Below are 20,824 nucleotides of genomic sequence, written 5' to 3' on the forward strand. Positions count from 1 at the left end.
TCTATTGAGGAAAAATGTTTTTTGATGGCGTAGATGGCACTAGTCACATATAATATTACTGCTGAAGCGACGACTTGGCTTGGCTTGTTTATATTATATTTATATTTTATATTATTTAGTGTGCTTCGTTGCTATCACTGGGTTCTGATGATAATTAATCTTACATATTAAAAAACATTCTTATATTTATACTAGTGATTGCCAATTCTTGTTTATCTCTTCGTTTTGCTTTAGTTTTTTTTTCATTATGGATCATCATTAAAAAGAATAAATAAACTTTTCAACACATTTTACTGAACGTATTTTATTTGTTTGTTATTACAGGAGAAAATCGTTGGAGCCCACCAGCTTACATACCCCCTACCTGTACCCTTGGTGAGATTACAGAGTGCGATAGTGAGAATCTAGAGGGTATGGAAACACCCCGTACACCATGCTCGAATCATACATCGAGGAGTAGAGAAGTTTCCTTCTCAATCTCAGACAGAGATAACAGGTAATTACCTCTTCTTTTTCTTCTTCTTCTTCTTCTTCTTCTTCTTCTTCTTCTTCTTCTGCTTCTTCTTCTTCTTCTTCTTCTTCTTCTTCTTCTTCTTCTCCATTTTCTTCATCTTCTTCTTCTTCTTCTTCTTCTTCTTCTTCTTCTTCTGCTTCTTCTTCTTCTTCTTCTTCTTCTTCTTCTTCTTCTTCTCCATTTTCTTCATCTTCTTCTTCTTCTTCTTCTTCTTCTTCTTCTTCTTCTTCTTCTTCTTCTCCTCCTTCTTCTTCTTCTTCTTCTTCTTCTTCTTCTTCTTCTCCTTCTTCTTCTTCTTCTTCTTGTTCTTCTTGTTCTTCTTCATTTTCTTCCTTTCTACTTCCTTCTTCTGATTATGTTCTTGTCCTTGCCTTTTGTCGATGTTCTCAAAGACGTTAAAAATTCTACCCAAGGCAATCTCAATAGCCCTGTCCATCACCCTATGAAATGTGCCAAAATCACAACGGCATTTGAACAAGGCCGGTCTCTATCGGTAATTCAATACAGGGTATTGAAACTGTCCTTGAGTTGGCTTCTAGAAAGTCTTTGAAATCGTGTTTTTGTTTCGTTTTTGTCCTGTCTAATTCCCATTATTTCGCTTTCTGATGAGAAAATAGACACCCGGATCAACCAAATAATCTCACTGGCACAATTTTCTTCAAATTATCCTACCCAATCCCCCAATTTTAAGGGCATATTAGGAACAGTCAAAAATGGTAAAAGCAGTGCATCGAATATAGATCACAATGCGCATTACATTTTGAAATATTTATATCTTAAATCTCAAACGTGTTAAAGGTGAAATTCAAAGAAAATCACAAATATGTCAACTAATGTATGACTAGAAACTGGTAAGCTAACAGATGGCCATCGTACAAGTTTTAGGTCAAATACATATCGGGTGATTTATAAAAATACAAATACAACCACCTGCATAGCAGCTGGGATATACGAGAGATTCGCCGGAAAAATAACGATGTTTTAATGACGTCACTATATGGACCAATACTGCCCAAGCAGACGACATTCCATAGAGAATGAACATAATTGCAAAGCTTTTAGTTGTCAAATTATAATGAGTTTAGTGTATATAAATGTGATGGCATGTCAAACCATTCAAAAGGGATATGACCCGATTCCGATAACTAAAATCTTTTGCTTGTAAACACACAGGATAGGGGTTAATTAACAATCAAAGAAACCAGACTTTCGAATTGAAAACACCCGGAATGATATTAAGGACGGCATTTGTTCCCTCTTGAAACGCCGAACATACCGCGGTGTGTGCAGCTGAATATTCAATGGCGTCTTAAATTGTTTACAAGCGACAGATTCCTTTATTTTTGTATCGCTGCATTTGTCATCAAAATAAAACCATGCGCGGGGTTTAGAGTGAGGCAATATATTATAAATTTAGCCTGACGGTAGTGAAGTAAGAGAAAAAACTCGAGATAAGATGAAAACACAAGCACTGAAAATGTGTGAGATGTCATGCGACATCGTCTGCTTGTGCAAGTCATGTCCATACTGTGATCTCACACATCTCTGCAGCGTTCGGAGAGTTCTTCAGGTGCTATGCCGGGGCTGTATTTAAGCGTTTTATAATTTATAATAATCATTACTTCGAATGTTTCCAAGCATTGAATTTTGATAACCTTGTCGAATCAAAGTTTCAACTTTGCAATAATGAAATATAGTTAGTTTTTTAAATCAATGAATATCTACTTTAAGCATATTTGATTGGATAATCCTTTTTTTAAATGTGCCCAGGCCATGACTCACATTTGTAATACTCAATTTTTTTCTCATTCCAGATATTGCGATCATAACGGTGACGTATCGGACAACGCTCAGGTTGTGATCAGACGTCACGGTGACGTCAGTCCTTTGCATCCACCTCCCGTCGATGAGTTTGAGCGTGTAGGTCGATACCGAGGAAAGTCACCTAGGACTATGCTCAATCCAGGAGAGGTTGTCAAGAGCGAAGGAACCAAGACTGGTGACTCCCTTACAGTTCATGTCCAAGTCCATAACCATCCTGTCAATGATCATGCAGCCAAATCACCCGATTTCAAGAACAGCAAAGGTGACGTCAGCCAAATACGACATATTGATGAAAGGCAGAGGAGCCCTATTAGGGAGGGTGGAGGAAAGAGAGAACGCGACAGAAGCGCAGATGACAAAGTGCCTATCAAGGGAGATCGTTCACCGTCTCGAACGAGACGAAAAGACACACCAGATACTGAAAGACATCCGCACCCTCCTCCTGAGCGAAAGGAACCCACCATGCACGGTCCAAGGGAAGATGGTAAGAACCAGACCGTGCGAGCGAGTGAATACAAGGACCTTTGGCAGCTGAGGTCAACGCTCGAGATGCAGCATTCGTCTGAAGAATCAGGATCGTCTGAGTATGATCCAACTGTGATAGGAGCGACCGTGGAAGAAAATATGCTACCTCCTCTCCTGCGGAGTCCAACTCTGGAGGAAGAGAGTAGTGGACAGGAGAAGAGTGATGGGAAGAGTGGTATTGATGATAGCTTTGAGCAAGCTGTGAGTAGTATTAGCGCGGAGGAGTCGGACATATCTGAGCGAGATCGGGACAGTGGTGGTTCGGGGAAAGATGGTCCGAGGAATCTTCGCAGAATGCATGGTGACAGCGGCTATGCATCCATTGAACAAAAGACAGAGACTGAATGGAAACGACGTCAAATGTTCGCAGCCAGTGATCACGAAAGCACGAGCTTTGAAAGTGCACAGACCTTTACCATGTCAAGTGATAGTAGTAGTCCGACAGTAGACAAGCCTGTGGTGAATGCTGTCGTAGGGCGAGCAAGTGAAGACAGCAAGCCCATGACACGTAATAGAGGTGATCGCCGTACTGCGTCAACCAAACGACGAGAATTTGTAGCCGGTAGAGAGGAAGCTATATTTGGCAGTTTCAGCTTTCCTGAAGAAGAAACTGAAACGTCTGGAACTGAATCCACTGTTACAACTGGGAAAGAGAGTGATCAAACGTTAAACGAGAGACGAGGGGCGCTGCGTGAGAGGAAAATCCGTCGTACAAGTCCTCTAGCTAGATCAAGAGAGGATGGACTAAGTTGTTACCCTAAAGGTAGAGATTATAGTATAGATGAGAAAACTGATGCCTTGTTCAAAGAGTTTATAAAACAAGATGTTCTCTTTGATACCAATTCTAGAAGATCTCGTCCATATAGAAGCCATAGATTACAGCTTCATAATAAGCAGCATAGTGATTCTATGTTAGAATATCCCACCAAGGTGTTATGTAGCCAAGGGGGTAATGAGCCTAGGAGTATCAGTTTCGATTCACGAACCTGTGGTGAAAGCTCCGCTAAAGAACGGCTGACTACTCTCTTGCCTGGTACCGGTAGAACAAAGTCTCTTATATCCCAGGATAGCATTGAAGAAGAATATTTGCGACAGGAAAGGAAGAAGGCCTATAGTACAGAGGGATCACCCGAGTCGAAATCTTCACGGGAACCTTCCCGTGAGGCGTCCCGGGAAGCATCGAGGGAAGCATCACGTGAGCCTTCTCGTGAACCCTCTAGAGAACCATCACCAACAGGTGATCCCAAATCCCATGCAACCACGCCTTTCAAACATTATGATCGACCTGAAAAGACTCCTTCACACGACCTGCCTCCTAGGTTAGAAGACGTCAAAAACAGAAGAAGCGCTTTCCGGTTAGTTAAGAGGTCGCCCCAGATTCGACGAGCGGGAGCGGCTTCTTTCCATGATGGTGCTGTCACTGCCTACAGTGCTGATACATGCGAGATCGATGATGAGATAAGACGTACGAGAAGAGAAAGCATTCCTTCCAGGCATTCGTTAGATCTTAGAGATCTACGAGACAGACAAACCCTCGAACCACCAACCATCCTTGTAGGAGGATACGAAACACCAGATGATCAACAACACACACCAGAAAGGGATGATAGATTACCAGCACGGCCAAAGGATCCCTTACCAGTTTCCCCTGGTAGAAGACCTCCGCCTGAGGATTTTGCTCGACCGGCTCGATCAGAAGAACGGTCACGTAGCCCTCGAAGCAGAAGGCATCAACGATTCTATGATCCCAGTCCGAACAGAGGAGAATCACCAGGAAGAGCTGTGTCGCCTGGTCGTGGGTCAATTAACGCTCACTATAGGGCTTCTAAATCACCAACAAGGCCTCGGCGAAGTATGGAGAGTCTTAGTATGGACAGAGGGGATCGAGGTTACCACGACTCACTGGACGGAAGGAGAGATTTTCTGCAAGTGCCTGGAAACCGGGGAACGGGAAGATCTGCTAGTTCTTCTCCTCGACATCGGCTCAAGAAGCACGACACATTTGGAGGTGTTAGTCGACCATTCAGCGAGGAGTGTCTCTTGCGAAGTGATGAACCAATTCGTGACCATCCAGAATATCAACAAACCTTTCACCAAGGCAGGTATGTACGACCTATAGATTTCGAGAAGTTAGAGAAGAGGCATCAGAAACCCCATTCCAAACAAGCAGAGAAGATCCTTCGATTCGAAACAAGGTCTGGTTCCGAAACAGCTCTACTTGATTGCAGGGAAGAGCGTAGCAAGAGGGAGGCACGTAGGTCACCGGTGAGGGCGCATAGCGACCAAGATGTCCTGTCTGATTGGAGAAGGAATGGGGAGCACAAAGCTAGATCACCGGAGAAATTTTGATAAAGGTTGAATATTTTGCCCCCTTTTTTAAAATGATTTCCTCAAGTTTCTTTGCAGCTTGCTTATATTTTATTTTTGAATTATGCAATTCCGAATGTGCTTTGCTTTGCCCACATTTATCAAATTCTATGGATTTTTTTTTTATATTACAACCTACAGTGCGTGTAGAATTGTACCCTTTTAACAAAAACGAAGTTTGTTATAATAAAGGGGCAATCAAATTGTAATTAATTGTTTTAGCACAGTATAGGAAGTCAGGTTAGTTTTATGAATCATACACATCGTACAAATCAAGTTGTATTAAAAACAGAACAAATTCTTTTGATAGCCATTCGTTTTTCTATCAAACATATTACACACCACGTACATTTGTACCGTCTGACTAAAATGTGAAATCTGATTTCTTTTCCCTCTGAGGTTAATGCACCACAAAACATGTTCTTGGTTATCATAAAGAGTAGGAATAGTCATGTGTCAAAGAACGTTCCATAATTTATTGATGGAATTTATATGCAGTTAGTAGCCCTGCTAAAGGTCAGACCAGACTAATTTTATGTTCATGTATGTTCACAATACATGGTAATATGTGGGACACTGAAATGATCATAAACCTTGCCTTGCCCTTTATACCCTTTATAATGACATGTGTTTCTCATCAATTTTAATCAGGTGACAATGCAAGATGCAACGGAAACATGGCTACCTCAGTATATGCATTCTGTCAGTTTAAGGTGAACTGACTAGTTACCATCTTTAACATAGCAAAGTTTGCCAGTGACAGTGTTGACTTTAGAATGATTGAAATTCTTTGATAAGGCAGACCGATATGAGGTAGCAGTTTGTTCGTTCATTAACATTTTATAACGCTTTATTCCAATCCTTCACCCCCCCCCCCCCCCCCACCCCATGAAATATATTTATCCTTGCCATAAGCTTACAATTTATAACCGTTATAATGTTGCACCACTACCACCAACAAGCTAGTAGTCTCCTTGCTACTACATTGTACTGAGACAGTGGTGTTTCTAACATTGGGTTATGGACCGGGCTAACCCTCATTTCGCCCTACCCCACGCACACTTTCATGTGAGCATGACAAACTACTTTAAAATACCCGTTTACAAAATACATGTATTGGAGGAAAAATCGGCTAAACTCTTTCAAAATACTTGGAAGCAAGCTGGCAAACCCACTATCTTATAGCGCTGGAGTGCTTGCCAAATTGAAGCCCAAATATGTTTCAACCCGTATTTAATCTATGCCTTGATACTACAATGTGAATGAAATGAATGATGCGTGCTAATATTAAACACAACCACATCAAAGGATCGACGAACCGTTGCGGTTATCTGCGTCAATTGTTGACGCAGTAAACCGCAGCGGTTTGTGGCGGCATATTGTATGAACGATGCTTAACGTGACATATTACATGTTATTATCTAATTAATTTTGACAAAATATTACAAAATAGAAGGCTTATTTCAAGTTGAAAACTTCATTCATGACTAAATAATTTGGGTTTAACAAAACTATCATCAGATGCGTCAGGCAAATGTGTCCAGGCCATTTATATCTTTAAATGTTAACTTTGTTAAAATTGGAACCCGTATATTCTGATTCATCAGTCCTTGCTTGCGATGTATTGTCTGTAATGTTGTGACAGTTAGCATGCAACGGATTAATCAACCTTTAGAAGAGAAAAGTCTGTCGTGCCTTACATATTACATTTTTGTTTCAAATACAAGAAAAATTTCAAAGCCTGCAAAGCGCTAAAAGGTAAAAGAGAGGTCGCTATCAACCTTGAAAGCTAGTATTATGAAGATATCAAAACTCCTGCGAAAAAAATGTCGTTCCTTTATTCATTTAAGGTGCTCTATATGGCATCTATTATGTCAGTAGTCCATCTTGTGCATGATCTGTCTAAGCTTTTTCATGAATACATTAAATGTAATAAAACTCTGTGCCCTCACCGCGTAAAGATGATATCAACACGATTATGCAATCATTGTATTTCGACTTCTCTTGTCAAGTTTTGAAACGTTTATTTCTGTTTTTGTATGACATTCCGAGACAAAGTATGTAACAATTTAGATAAGAGATGAACATCTTGGCTGCCTATATGTGTATATAACGTTACAAGAAATATTTTTGTACATACTATACAAATACATTTTCAATAGGATTTAGATTGTAGATGAAGATTATAATGAATGATTGTTGATGACTTGCACAACTCCTAATGCTATTGAATGCAATCACCATGCAATAGAACTATGATTGTAAAATAGATATATGATACAACCTAAATGAAATGCGTAAATAATGTAAAAGTAGTTATTAAGAACGTACAATGTAGATAATTACTTGAATTGGAAAAGCCTTCGAATGAGATTTTAAAGCATGCAAGATAATGACACATGTCACATTGGAACAACGAATAAAATGAAATTGAATATATTGTTTAAATATTATGTCTTACTTTTGTTTATTTAATGTCTCTGTTAGGAATTATATCAGCGTTCAGTTATGCTCATTAAGACATCCAAAGCACTAAGATTTGTATATTTTGGTGGTGCTTAATAGCAAAAGATAAACAAGTCTAAAGCGATTACGTAGTAAAATTAGTAATGCCTTCAGGTAGAATCCTATGTATATCTACTAATACTCCTTAACTTGATACTCATTGCTGGGTAGTGTAAAGAGAGAGAGAGAGAGAGAGAGAGAGAGAGAGAGAGAGAGAGAGAGAGAGGGGTAAAGGGTGAAGAGGGGAAGTGGAGAGGAGAGAGCGAGAAAGAGAGAGAGAGAGGGAGTAAGAGAGAGAGAGAGTGGGATAGAGATAGAGAGAGACAGAGAGAGAGACAGAGAGACAAAGAGAGAGCATGGGAGAGGTAGAATGTGAGATGGGAAGGGGAGAGGAGAGAGCGAGAAGGAGAGAGAATAAGAGAGAGAGAGAGTGGGATAGAGATAGAGAGAGACAGAGAGAGAGACAGAGAGACAGAGAGAGAGACAGAGAGACAGAGAGAGAGCATGGGAGGGGTAGAATGTGAGATGGGAAGGGGAGAGGAGAGAGCGAGAAGGAGAGAGAATAAGAGAGAGAGAGAGAGTGGGATAGAGATAGAGAGAGACAGAGAGAGAGACAGAGAGAGAGCATGGGAGGGGTAGAATGTGAGATGGGAAGGGGAGAGGAGAGAGCGAGAAGGAGAGAGAATAAGAGAGAGAGGGCTGTCGTTGTTTGCTAAATTATCAATAATGAGGACATACAGTTAACAACTAAATTGTTCATTCTCTTAATACCAAGTTTTGTATTTTTTTGAAATATTAATATGTTAAAAATGTATTTGACCCAATTTATGTTTCTTGAGAATGTGATATATTAAAGCTTACATCGAAAAGTATTCAACCAGTCCATCTTTCATTCTTGATTGACGAGGGAAAAAAGAGGGAAATTTACAAGTGGTATGAGCAATTTGGTTGACTGTATGAGTCATTATGTATCATAATGATTAGTTTAATCACATTTTCAGCTCACGCTACCTTCAAATTGCTAGGAAAATCTTCTTTAAAACGTTAAACTCCTGTAGAAATAATCTATATAATAATCTCATTTCATGGTGCTTTACCTGTACCTCAAAAGAGTTAAATTAGGTTAGAAGTACAGAAAGTTGTCCTGCTCAAATTTAATTTACTTGAAATATATTGGAAATCCAAAAAAGGATCAAAATTACTTACACAATCATTAAATCTTAAAATGAATGGGCTTTTGTTAATTTGTATTGAATTTCATGCTCGAACGAAAGGAAAATCATATTTATGCCATCTTTTTGTAATATTATGCGAATAGAATTGATGCAGATTATCAATTACAGTTTGACAACGAGCAACATTCTTTCGACTGTCTTAATTCGGCGCACCATTGAACAATGATATTATATACATGGAGTCAATTATATTGAACTGAATTGAACTGCATTTATTTCCTTCTGCATTATACAAATCAAATTACATTTCAGCGATACAAAATAAACAAAAAACAAACAATTTATTTGATCGTGTGCACAAGAAGATGTAGAAAACAGCGATTTACAAACATATTCAATCAGGGCATCTTACTAAATACAACGCGTCTCATTATCCAGCGTTTCTGTTTTTTATTCTTTAACATTACATTTCGCTAGGAATTGAGTAAAGCGGAAGTAATTGTGTACAGTGTGGAACATTATTTGCCCATATAATTCAGTATTATAATTTCCAACTTATCAGATTTATTCTGATATACTTCAGTTTAAAAGCTATATTTTTTATAAGTGTATAGTGGTAGATAATTGCATTTATAAATATGCATGGAGACAGTTAAATTAGAAACAAGCCATTACCAAACGAAAATCAATATTATGTATGACTATTATTTTGTCATCACCAAAATGTATCCATGTTTTGTATCATATTTACGTTCTTTGTAAACTATGTAAGAGCCTTTATTTTAAATGTGAGTGAAACAAATATCCATGTTGATCTTACATTGGACAAATCAATACATTGAATTGAATATAATGATAATAGATGTTGACATTAAAACAAAATTTAACTGATAACGCACTACCAAAACTTATTAATTAAGAAATCTGCAGATGAAGGGTAAATTTGTATTTATTTTTTATTTAAAGATTGTAAGCCAAACTATACAGTTAGAAATATGTTTCTGATATCAAATTAAAAAAAAAAAAACTTTCATAACAGATTAGTATGTGGTCATGCGCACACACCCACAAAAAATCCTTTTCAAGAGAAGAAAAAAGAAATTGTGCATGATCAAGTATAAAGGCATATGCATCAACGATAGCATAACAGTACTGAATAAGAATCGAAATAAAAATAAACAGAGAGAAAATGTCAATATTTAGATCTTTAACATTATCATCATTCATGGTCGGACGTTCGTTGGAAATGGTGGCAGTAAAAACAGATGAATAAATATCACATACCAATCTAATGAATAGCCCCATATAGCACCAATAGTAATAACCAGTGTAGAGGTATCGTGGTATAGTGGTTCATTCACTTGACTCTCAATCCACATGTTGATGGTTCGAATCCAAACTCGGCAATAACGTCCTTTGGCAAGATATTGATCATTTGCCACTGTGCATTGCTTTTCATTTGATGTTAATTTGTCACTTAATGTACTTCTGTTTGAAACAATGTCACGCAAAGTTTAATTGTAGGAATGACATGCGTATTTGTTAGCAGATATCTGACATTACACAGGGTAGTATCCCCAGAGAACTGAGGGTCACAATTTGTGACTTCTATTCTAAGCATATTTATATAAACAGATCCTGGACAGAAGTAGAGTTCAGCTTTAATAGACATGGACATGATGGAAACAAAATACAATGATGAATAACGAAAAAGATGTTAAATGAAAAGAAATAAAGATCACCCACTCAATCAAGATTGATCAAAACAAACCATTTCAAAATTAACCTTAAAGACATTTATAATGAAAGATATGAAGATATGAATAAATAAAGAACGTCAAAAGAAAGAGAAAACATAAAATGCAATATGAATACATCAGACAAATAAGAGGATTATATAACGTGAAATCAGAAGACAGAAAAGATCATAGAGAAAAAGAATAAACAAATTAACATGAAATACTGAATATCCGAATAAACATCGAGCATCATACTATGATTATGAGGTCTAGTTTTAACTTGAATAGCCCGATTGCGAAAAAGGTTGGCCATAGACGAAAAATGAAACCGCAATTCGCCAAAGAATTCTCCTCCCACTCAACATTGGCGAAATTGAATAACCCTTACGCAATACCAAATTGACTGAATCAAGCTTTAATTTGAATGAGCATGTTTAGAAAATTCGGTGACTCGGAACGAAATTGAACGCAACAAGTTTAAAAATGAAACAGGGGAGCGAGTGGAGAAAATTTGCTCAAACATGAATGCACGTTAATGAAATTGATTGCTGCTTTGACGAAATTGGCCGGGAAAACCTAGAAGTAGTATTAATCATTCGCAAACTTACAAACTCCTCTATCATTAGAATCGACAGTGATATCTAGTTTCGATAAATATCATTATAAAATAATTTTATTATACAGGAGCCCTGTATAACCAATGAAACTAAACAACAAACAATATTTTTCCGTAAAACTGACGCGTACCGTACAAAAGACCCCATATACAAATTTAAAACAAATTCGCTGTCATATTGACTATTTTTTGTGGTCTGCATAGTCGTTGAATGCCTGTTGTTGTTGTGCTAGTCGTTTACATCATGGAAAAACCCAGTCATTAGCTTGTTCTCAATCCAAGCATCTCCAGTCGGATCTTGAGATCGAACTCGAGCCATCTCTCTCGAAGCTTCGTTCGTCTGATATCGTAGCAAGGGTTTCTCATCGTCGATGATTCTTTCAATGACGTCAACAACCTCTTCCACTGGTTGGGAGATGTTTTTGAGAACATCTCTCCTCATCTTAACGCGATCGCAGAAGTATTTCCTTGTTTCAGGATCAACTCTCTCATCATCCATCTGTGCCAACAGATCATCGGTTATATCCGGATTGTTCTCCACCTTAGTCGCAGTCGGACCCGGTTGGACAGCCGTCACCCTGTAACATCAACGGGAGAGTGTATATTAATACATCGTACTCGTACTTAGTCGCAGTCGGACCCGGTTGGACAGTCGTCACCCTGTAACATTAACGGGAGAGTTTAGATTAATACATCGTACTCGTACTTAGTCGCAGTCGGACCCGGTTGGACAGCCGTCACCCTGTAACATTAACGGGAGAGTGTATATTAATACATCGTACTCGAACTTAGTCGCAGTCGGAACCGGTTGGACAACCGTCACACTGTAACATTAACGGGAGAGTGTATATTAATACATCGTACTCGTACTTAGTCGCAGTCGGACCCGGTTGGACAGCCGTCACCCTGTAACATTAACGGGAGAGTGTATATTAATACATCGTACTCGTACTTAGTCGCAGTCGGAACCGGTTGGACAACCGTCACACTGTAACATTAACGGGAGAGTGTATATTAATACATCGTACTCGTACTTAGTCGCAGTCGGACCCGGTTGGACAGTCGTCACCCTGTAACATTAACGGGAGAGTTTAGATTAATACATCGTACTCGTACTTAGTCGCAGTCGGACCCGGTTGGACAGCCGTCACCCTGTAACATTAACGGGAGAGTGTATATTAATACATCGTACTCGAACTTAGTCGCAGTCGGAACCGGTTGGACAACCGTCACACTGTAACATTAACGGGAGAGTGTATATTAATACATCGTACTCGTACTTAGTCGCAGTCGGACCCGGTTGGACAGCCGTCACCCTGTAACATTAACGGGAGAGTGTATATTAATACATCGTACTCGTACTTAGTCGCAGTCGGAACCGGTTGGACAACCGTCACACTGTAACATTAACGGGAGAGTGTATATTAATACATCGTACTCGTACTTAGTCGCAGTCGGACCCGGTTGGACAGTCGTCACCCTGTAACATTAACGGGAGAGTTTAGATTAATACATCGTACTCGTACTTAGTCGCAGTCGGACCCGGTTGGACAGCCGTCACCCTGTAACATTAACGGGAGAGTGTAGATTAATACATTGAACTCAAACTTAGTCACAGTCGGACCTGATTGGACCGCCGTCAGCTAATTTTTTTTCCCAAACAGGTTTGCCAATGCTAATATTTCCGGTCATCTGATTGGCTGATATGTTACGTCATTAGCAATGACGTAACCGTTAGGGTGAGTGATAGCGTTATAGAAATCATGCAGAATCATCTTTCATCAACCCATCGTTGGCTCAATCGGTAAGGTTAGCGTAATACAATCATAGAGTTGTGGGTTCATGTCACAGTTTCTTCCGTTTGTTTGCCTTTATAAATAGTGAGATAAAAGCAATAAAAATCAAAGCCTAATTGTTTGTGACCTCTTTCCAAGCTGATAATGACGTATCACCCATTGAGAAGAACGAAAATATAAGAAATTGCAAACCTGTTTGGGAATAAAAAATTCGACCGCCGTCACCCTGTAAAATTAACGGGAGAGTGTAGATTAATAAAACGTACTCGAACTTAGTCGCAGTCGGACCCGGTTGGACAGCCGTCACCCAGTAACATTAACGGGAGAGTATAGATTAATAAAACGTACTCGAACTTAGTCGCAGTCGGACCCGGTTGGACAGCCGTCACCCAGTAACATTAACGGGAGAGTATAGATTAATACATCGTACTCGAACTTAGTCGCAGTCGGACCCGGTTGGACAGTCGTCACCCTGTAACATTAACGGGAAAGTGTAGATTAATACATCGTGCTCGAACTTAGTCACTGTCAGACATGATTGGACCGCTGCAACCCTGTCCAATTACTAGGAAAGTATAGATTTTTATATTAGACTTTTGCTTTAGCCGTATTACCATACAGTTTTGAATATTTACACCATAATGCATTACACATCTAAGACTTAGTAGTCTCTATATAGATTGACAGGAGTGGAAATCCACTCTTCTTATCACGAGTCGTAAAAGAAATCAATTTGATTTGGAGTGGAAAACCACTCTTAGAATAGTGGATACCACTCTCAAAAGAGCAATTAGAACCACTGTCTGGTTTGGATTGCGCAATACTTTTGGAGTGGACGCAACTCCAAAATCGAATTGATCCTATAATATGACTTCTAAAAGCGTGGATTCCCATTTAGCATTGTTAGCAACATGTATACTAAGAGTAAGAGAGTGGAATCGAACAACAAATTTGATAAACATATATGTAAACATTCTTCATGTAGAATCAAAAACATTGACTTTAGGGTTTTGGCTTGGGTTTGTTTTATTTTCCGCCTGGAAATTCAAGTACACATGTATTATTGTAGCAACGTCGATCTGGCGCTGCTCAGTGGCTGCCGGGCTCACGATCAATAGGGCAACAAGAATTTCCGTTTCGGTTTAATAAAATTTGGAGTGGACTATTAGGCTATTATAATTATTATTATTATTATTATTATTATTATTATGTACAAATATAAGAAGAGGAAAGATTTAGCATGCCTTTGTTTAGAGCCATTGCCATTTATAAAATGGCGCCGGTATTTTTAAAAGGTCCGATAATGATGACAAAGATAAAGTTACAAATAATCACTATTCTTGATAAAATAAAACAAAACTAATTCGATCATACATTAGCTCAATTCTTACCATATATTGAATCGTCTACAGATCATAGCCAAGCTTTCTGAGAATCCTTCGAGAGCAAATTTAGAAGATCCATACAGCTCATAGAATGGGAAACCTGCATTGACAGTACCAACAGTATCACTAAATAATATCGAATAGGAATATCGCTTTATATTTGCTGTTTCAGGATTAAACATAGATAAACGTGCCTGCAATATAGCAGTTTCAATGTTCGGGGTAAATTTTATTGTCAGTATTAAAATGCTACATTATTAAAACGAAATTTCGATTAACACAATGCATTATACTGATAAATATCACACATAGTGCAAATATCTATACGAAATGACTTTTAAAGTAATGTTATATAGAGAGCAATGTCCAGACTTCATTCAATATCAAATACATGTGTTTCGATTGGTTTACAAGACTATTTTGATAAGTAAAACTGGGCAGCATTGGAAAAAAGATGTGGGCCTATTAGCATAAAATCATATATATCGTTTTCACTCTGGTAGATTTACAAAAATTAATGAATTAAATAAAGTATGAGATTACCTGCGAAACCTCCGATGGAGCTAATATTGACAATTCTGCCTGACCTCTGAGACTTCATGATGGGAAGTACTTCCTGACAGGCGAACCACGCCAAAGAAGTTAGTTTCGAACATCTTCCTGAATATGTCGAGATCTGTCGCTTCCAAAACACAAAGTCCTGCTATCCCAGCATTGTTTACTGTTTAAAAAAAAAGAGAAGAAAAACTGCAGTTGATACATGATAACAGTTTCGAAAGTACAAAACGAGTTGGGTATAGTCATTTTTCCGCATAATGATACATAACGAGTTATAGATCAATAGATATATGCTGGCACATTTTTTACATTGTACATTTTGTCGGCAAGCATTAGTTTATAATGTTCAATGTATAGGCACTTTGTCCCTGGCATAAAAGAAAAAAGGGCACTGGAATAAATGTGTTGGTCGGGCCAGCTTTGTCGACAGGCTAGCCAAAACACATCTCCCCCAAAGTCCCTACACGTTCTGATTTGACGACAGAACATTAAAATGCCTTAAATGGTGGGGGTGGGGTATCACAATCCCTCTTTAGACGGCCTCTGGATAAACAACATAATTAACACTAAATCCCTGTCACACGAACGAATCTGACATCAGACCGAGAGCAGAGTGAGCATAATAAATACTTACCCGAACCGCCGAATGGCAAATAATCGGTCGGTTTGGTGGTATCGCTGATGTATTAAAAATTATCTTCTTGCAATTAACACATTGTTAGATTGGATTCAAGAAATATGAACTATATCATTTTTTTTTCTTCAAATCGTCTAGTATATTCTTCATATTGTCTTGACTGCATTATATTTGTATAGTACATACCTAGTATATCCAATCGCCCGTGCTTTGACTTGATGTGAGAAACAACATCTACAATCGTATCCTCTTTCGTCACATCCAACCTCCGTACGAATAAACCCTTCTCCAGACAATCGCCAGCTCTGTGCTCGATGTCGTTCTTCGACGTCATGTTCCGCATCGTAGCATAGACGGTAATAGGATCTTGAGATCGTCGGGCGAATCGCAGAGCCGTCTCCATCCCTATACCAGACGAACAGCCAGTAATCAAAGCGATTCGAGACGCCATACTGATAGTGTTTCAAACAGGAGGTCAAAAGAACAATTTATTACAATTTTAACGCATTTCATTTGATTAAAATTCTTTCCGCAACGCTAACTGAAAAACGACTTTATCAAATATACAGCATCAATTCAAATTTCTACGGATTCGTAATTATAATATAGGAAAACATATTCAAATACCCAAAGAGGACATGAGAACCTGGTAAAACGACGAAAGCCTTTGTGTAAGTAATAACCAAGTGCCCTCATGATGACCATATTGTAAGAATACTACCCAGGGAGTGGAGATGGCGCATATTGTGCGTGAATGTACCAGATGACCGGGGTAATAATATCAGTAAAGCGCTTAGAGATGGTATTCTGTATTAAGCGCTTCATACATTATGATTATGATTATTATATATTTTTATTTAACAAAATATCAAGTTACTCATTGACCAATCACGTCACGCACCTGTAAATCGATGGTCTATACAAGCACAGACCCTACCACATGGTACAATAAAGCAAAGGATATAATGTGGAAACATATTATTGGTTATAATTATGCAGTGAGAGAAGGGCAGGCTTCTATGAACATCATGATTACAATATCGAACATCATAGAACTCACTTGGAAACTCACCCTATAGATCGGCGTGTAGGGAAGACTAGTCAGAACAACATCGCATGGCCTTCATTCAACGCATTTATGTCGTGTCCTGCCTACAATTAGTGCAATTGCTCTTACTTCATACAAACTGGTGCCATTTATATTATACATATACATGCAATGTGTCTGCATGATCTACTGCATGAACCCACTCCTATGAGCGACATATATCTTTAGTGCGACTACAGGAACAATTATACTATAACCACGGCCAGTGATATAGTATAGTCTGCGGACACAAACTCTATTTGACATTTTACCACAATTTATGAAGCCTTGGTAAGAGCCTAACTCTGTCCGTCTCGGTCTTTTCTGGAGCAGCTTAAAGTAAAGAGCATAGATATGCAACTTGCATTCAGCATAGTCTCACCGTGCAGACCATAGGTGTATACACGCGAAACGATCAACAAGAGTGTGTGCGTGCAAACTAGATAAAGCATATCGATCCCTGATGATCTGATCAGTGAACTCCCGACCTATATATGCCTGAAATGTATGAGTCGGGGTACATTGTTCCCTGTTATCATTGTAGTCTGCATCCTAAGCTTACACAATTAAACGTTGTAAATACATAATCGACACATGTTTGATATTTCAGGTTTTCCTAATCTGATTCTACTCACCTGCTTGTAAGCTTTTAGAAATCCCAGAAATGAAATACTCTATCACGCAGTGTGTAATACTGAACATGTACGAGTACCTGGTAGTATGCACTCGTTGTATCAAAACATATATATGCACCAGCGAATGAAGAGCATTAATGAACTTTGATCTTGACCTCGTGATCGGAGTAGATTAGTCTCATACAGACCGCAAATCGTCTGTGATGATACAGATACATGCAGCTTTTCAGCAGGTACTGCAACACGGCCGTGCATGGGATAGGAACTTTTTAAATTTGCATCTATGTATTTGTTGGAATTAATTTTTGGAAATATACAGAAAACTATAAAATAATACCAGTACAACTGTGATAATGACCCTTCCAACTTGCATTTATATTATTTCACATTTAATGTGCGAGTGTGCATTTGGTGAATGTATATAACTAAATTACTTGATTTCATTTGAGTTTGAGATGTCAAAATTGTTGATGCTATTTTTAATCGTCCTCAATTTGGAAGGGATGCCTATTTTGAGCTTGACTAAATTCCTACATCTCAGTACAGTATTTAGCTATTAACACTTTTTTGAATTTTACTATAATTTCGGTACGAATGCGGCACTCTGTGTCTGGGGAAAGGAGTGGGAGGGGCATTTAATGGAGTCTAAGCATCTCCCCTACCGGTCAATCTCAATACAAAGTATGAACCTTAAAATCATTCGTCCCCATCTAAACATTACATGTGACTAATATTATATTACACTTCTATTTTGGTTTCTGCAAGCTGGATTCATAGACAACGAGAGAGAGAGAGAGAGAGAGAGAGAGAGAGAGAGAGAGGAAAAGAGAGAGAGAGAGAGAGAGGGGTGAGAGAGAGAGAGAGAGAGAGAGAGTTAGAGAGAGAGAGAGACAGACAGACAGAGAGACAGAGAGAGAGAGAGAGAGAGAGAGACATACACGGGGAGGGGAGGAGGGAGGGAGACTACCCTCACCCTCCCTCCTCCCCTAAAACATCAAAATCGATGACTGAGGTGAGATGAGTCGGTATTTCTTCTTTATTTCTTCTACTTCCAAAATAACAATGATACTTCCAAACTTACATACAAAATATAGCAGCCTGACTTATCGAGTTTGGGCGGTGTTTTTGCAACTGGGTCATTGTGATAATTGAGAGATTACGCCTAATCTGATAAACGACGGAATAACAATGACGATGCGGTAATATCGTAATTAATAGTAAATATCATACGCATTAACATTTGGGTCTAGCAAAAGGGTGAAGCGATATCGATCTCCGCACTGATACATCACCATGACAACGGAACGCAGACGGTAGACTGCCAATCATGTCCACTACTATTAGGCGCTGAGGATATATTTGTCTGTACCTGGTACACTATCCTGCACATGAAGTCTGCGAAGTCGCATAGGATAGCTAGCATAGAGGGTAGGAGGTGAAAGCTGTCTAGAACGAACATAAGTCGCCGATGTTTGCACGAATATCTTTTAAATATCGCATCTCAAGCGATAAGACCCCCGTCACCTGGCTAATATTTGCCATCATACTAGCAGTAGTTCAAAGTCTACTCCAAGAATATTTTCTACATGACTTTGTATATGAAATGGCTCGAAGTTTTATAGCACTAATATATTTACGAATGGACTTCAAACAAGCCACTATCTGCTTCATGACGAATTTGTAAATATGATTTATAACGTTTGTGGTCATCTAATGGAGCTATAGATGAATATTTTATTCGGTTTTAAGAGCTGCAGACTTGGACACCTATAACCATTCCATCTTGACAAGACTGAAAGAAGAATGATTTTCACGAGATAACTCAGAAATCGGCGCAATGGAAGACTTTCGTTTATGACAGGTGCCTTTATATCTTGGACTGTGAGAGAAAATGAATGTTATGAATAGGGTAAGTTTACCTCCTTATTTAGCTTCTTTTCCCTGTATTAAACTCATTACAAAAAAATAATTTGCTTTGAAAGACATGAATTATAATCCGATATGTAGTTTTTAAACAAATAATAAAACAATCAAAGAAGATTTAAAAAATAGAAACATATAAAAAAAAAATATCTAGCAGTTGTGTATGGAACCTAGATAATTTGAAGGCTCAAACATGCGTACTGGTACACTTTGCCTCGGGGCAAATATGATTTACACATTATGTGTGTCTGTGTGTATGTGTGTATTTTGGGGCGAGAAGGGGGTTTAAATCTCGAACCCCCCCCCCCCCCCTCCCCCGTCGACGTCCCCTTTGCCTAGTCTCTAAAAAAATCGAGTGATCACGGACGTCACTCCTCTGGAGAGTGGAAATGTAGTGAAAATAGAGTGAACAATTCACTCTTTTCTTCTTAGAGAGCACTTTAAAATCAATCGATATTCACTCCTAAACTTAGTGATCCTGACATCACTCCCAAGAAAGTGAAAATAGAGTGAAAAGTTATTTTTTTTAGAGAGAGTAATGTTCATACATGCGGGGCTTCCATATTAAAAACATACACCCCCCCCCCCCCCAGAGAGAGGTCAACTGAATGATAACACGTAAATACAAAGCTATACTTGGTAGATGTGGTGATACGTTGTGACACTTAATTTTGGGCATCATGTTTTCTCTATTCTTCTTTTTAGACCGCAATGTTCCGTTCGCTGCTCCTCTTCTCATTCTGCTTAGTGTTGATGATAATGATCTTCACAAGCAGAGTGGAACATCGATGGGCTATAAACTACACCCACATCCTTCTGGGAGCATCGGAATACACATTCCATAGACGCGGGTTGATGAAAGACATTCCCAAACAGAATTATTCAACAATGTATTCAAATCACTGTCAGAACAATCCCAGAACTCAAAACACATCTACAGAAACAGGACAGGCATGTGAAGACTCTGATGGAAAACTTCCAAATGTAACTACTAACACCATGATCACCATCGGAAAGTCTCCTTCGCGAGAGCATGGTTACTTATTGCTGGATTCTAATAAGGTATGCGTATTTCTTGTGATTTATTTCCCTTTAAGAAATCAAATTATATCAAATGCATAATGGATAAACATATCCTAGAGTTTGAGTGTTTGGTTAGAGGCAGGGCTAAATAGTGGCTTCATATAAAAGCCACCATCACACACTACACTATTTTAATTTAACTATTAACTTGCGCTGGTCTGTACACCACATCACACATTGTTATTATGCTGATAGAAACGAAAGATGTAATATCTACTTGAAACATGCCCTAAAGTCACTCATACCCTGAGCTAACATTGACTCCAGTTACCATGGTGATGTGTTTACCATCCAACGATTCTAAGCCTTAACACTGTCCGATTAAAGACATTATACGTGGATGGTGGGAAACCTAAGTATTTCGCTGTATACCCCTCGTCTTTCCATAATTTCTACTCAAACCTTTTTCTCGTATATCAAACTTTCACAAACTCATAAATCAAGAAATAATCAGC

General features: G+C 38.6%; 3 protein-coding genes across 3 annotated transcripts in view; 2 read left to right on the forward strand and 1 right to left on the reverse strand.

The window, feature by feature from the left end:
* The window catches only part of LOC100894030, a 34,885-nt gene extending 31,352 nt beyond the window's left edge, over nucleotides 1–3,533 (forward strand). The window contains exons 5-7 of the mRNA XM_030996597.1: nucleotides 325–496; nucleotides 2,329–3,371; nucleotides 3,451–3,533. Coding sequence (XP_030852457.1) covers nucleotides 325–496; nucleotides 2,329–3,371; nucleotides 3,451–3,533 — 1,298 coding nt within the window. The remainder of the gene's footprint in view (nucleotides 1–324; nucleotides 497–2,328; nucleotides 3,372–3,450) is intronic.
* A 239-nt stretch (nucleotides 3,534–3,772) lies between these two features.
* On the forward strand, nucleotides 3,773–5,212 carry LOC115928743 (serine/arginine repetitive matrix protein 1-like). The gene has a single exon (XM_030996598.1). It carries the CDS (start codon nucleotides 3,773–3,775, stop codon nucleotides 5,210–5,212), a length of 1,440 nt encoding a protein of 479 aa, XP_030852458.1.
* A 5,545-nt stretch (nucleotides 5,213–10,757) lies between these two features.
* Nucleotides 10,758–15,057, reverse strand: LOC591006 (retinol dehydrogenase 8). Its single transcript, XM_011678556.2, has 3 exons — nucleotides 14,990–15,057; nucleotides 14,453–14,546; nucleotides 10,758–11,843 (listed from the first exon to the last, which is right to left on the reverse strand). The coding sequence occupies exons 1-3, from the start codon at nucleotides 15,045–15,047 to the stop codon at nucleotides 11,495–11,497; spliced, it is 501 nt and encodes a 166-aa protein (XP_011676858.1). The 5' UTR covers nucleotides 15,048–15,057; the 3' UTR covers nucleotides 10,758–11,494.
* Between the last annotated feature and the right edge of the window lie 5,767 nt (nucleotides 15,058–20,824).

This window comes from Strongylocentrotus purpuratus, unplaced genomic scaffold, assembly GCF_000002235.5.
Source record: "Strongylocentrotus purpuratus isolate Spur 01 unplaced genomic scaffold, Spur_5.0 spur5_scaffold_3, whole genome shotgun sequence".
Taxonomy (NCBI): Eukaryota; Metazoa; Echinodermata; class Echinoidea; order Camarodonta; family Strongylocentrotidae; genus Strongylocentrotus; species Strongylocentrotus purpuratus.

Excerpts from the sequence above, each read along its gene's own strand:
- LOC115928743 (XM_030996598.1), top strand. The coding sequence starts at position 3,773 with ATGTTAGAATATCCCACCAAGGTGTTATGTAGCCAAGGGGGTAATGAG.
- LOC591006 (XM_011678556.2), bottom strand. The coding sequence starts at position 15,047 with ATGAAGTCTCAGAGGTCAGGCAGAATTGTCAATATTAGCTCCATCGGA. Across the intron at positions 14,547-14,989 it reads CTCCATCGGAGGTTTCGCAG|GTTTCCCATTCTATGAGCTG; the intron begins GTAATCTCATAC and ends CTGTCAATGCAG. Across the intron at positions 11,844-14,452 it reads TGTAGACGATTCAATATATG|GGTGACGGCTGTCCAACCGG; the intron begins GTAAGAATTGAG and ends TTGATGTTACAG.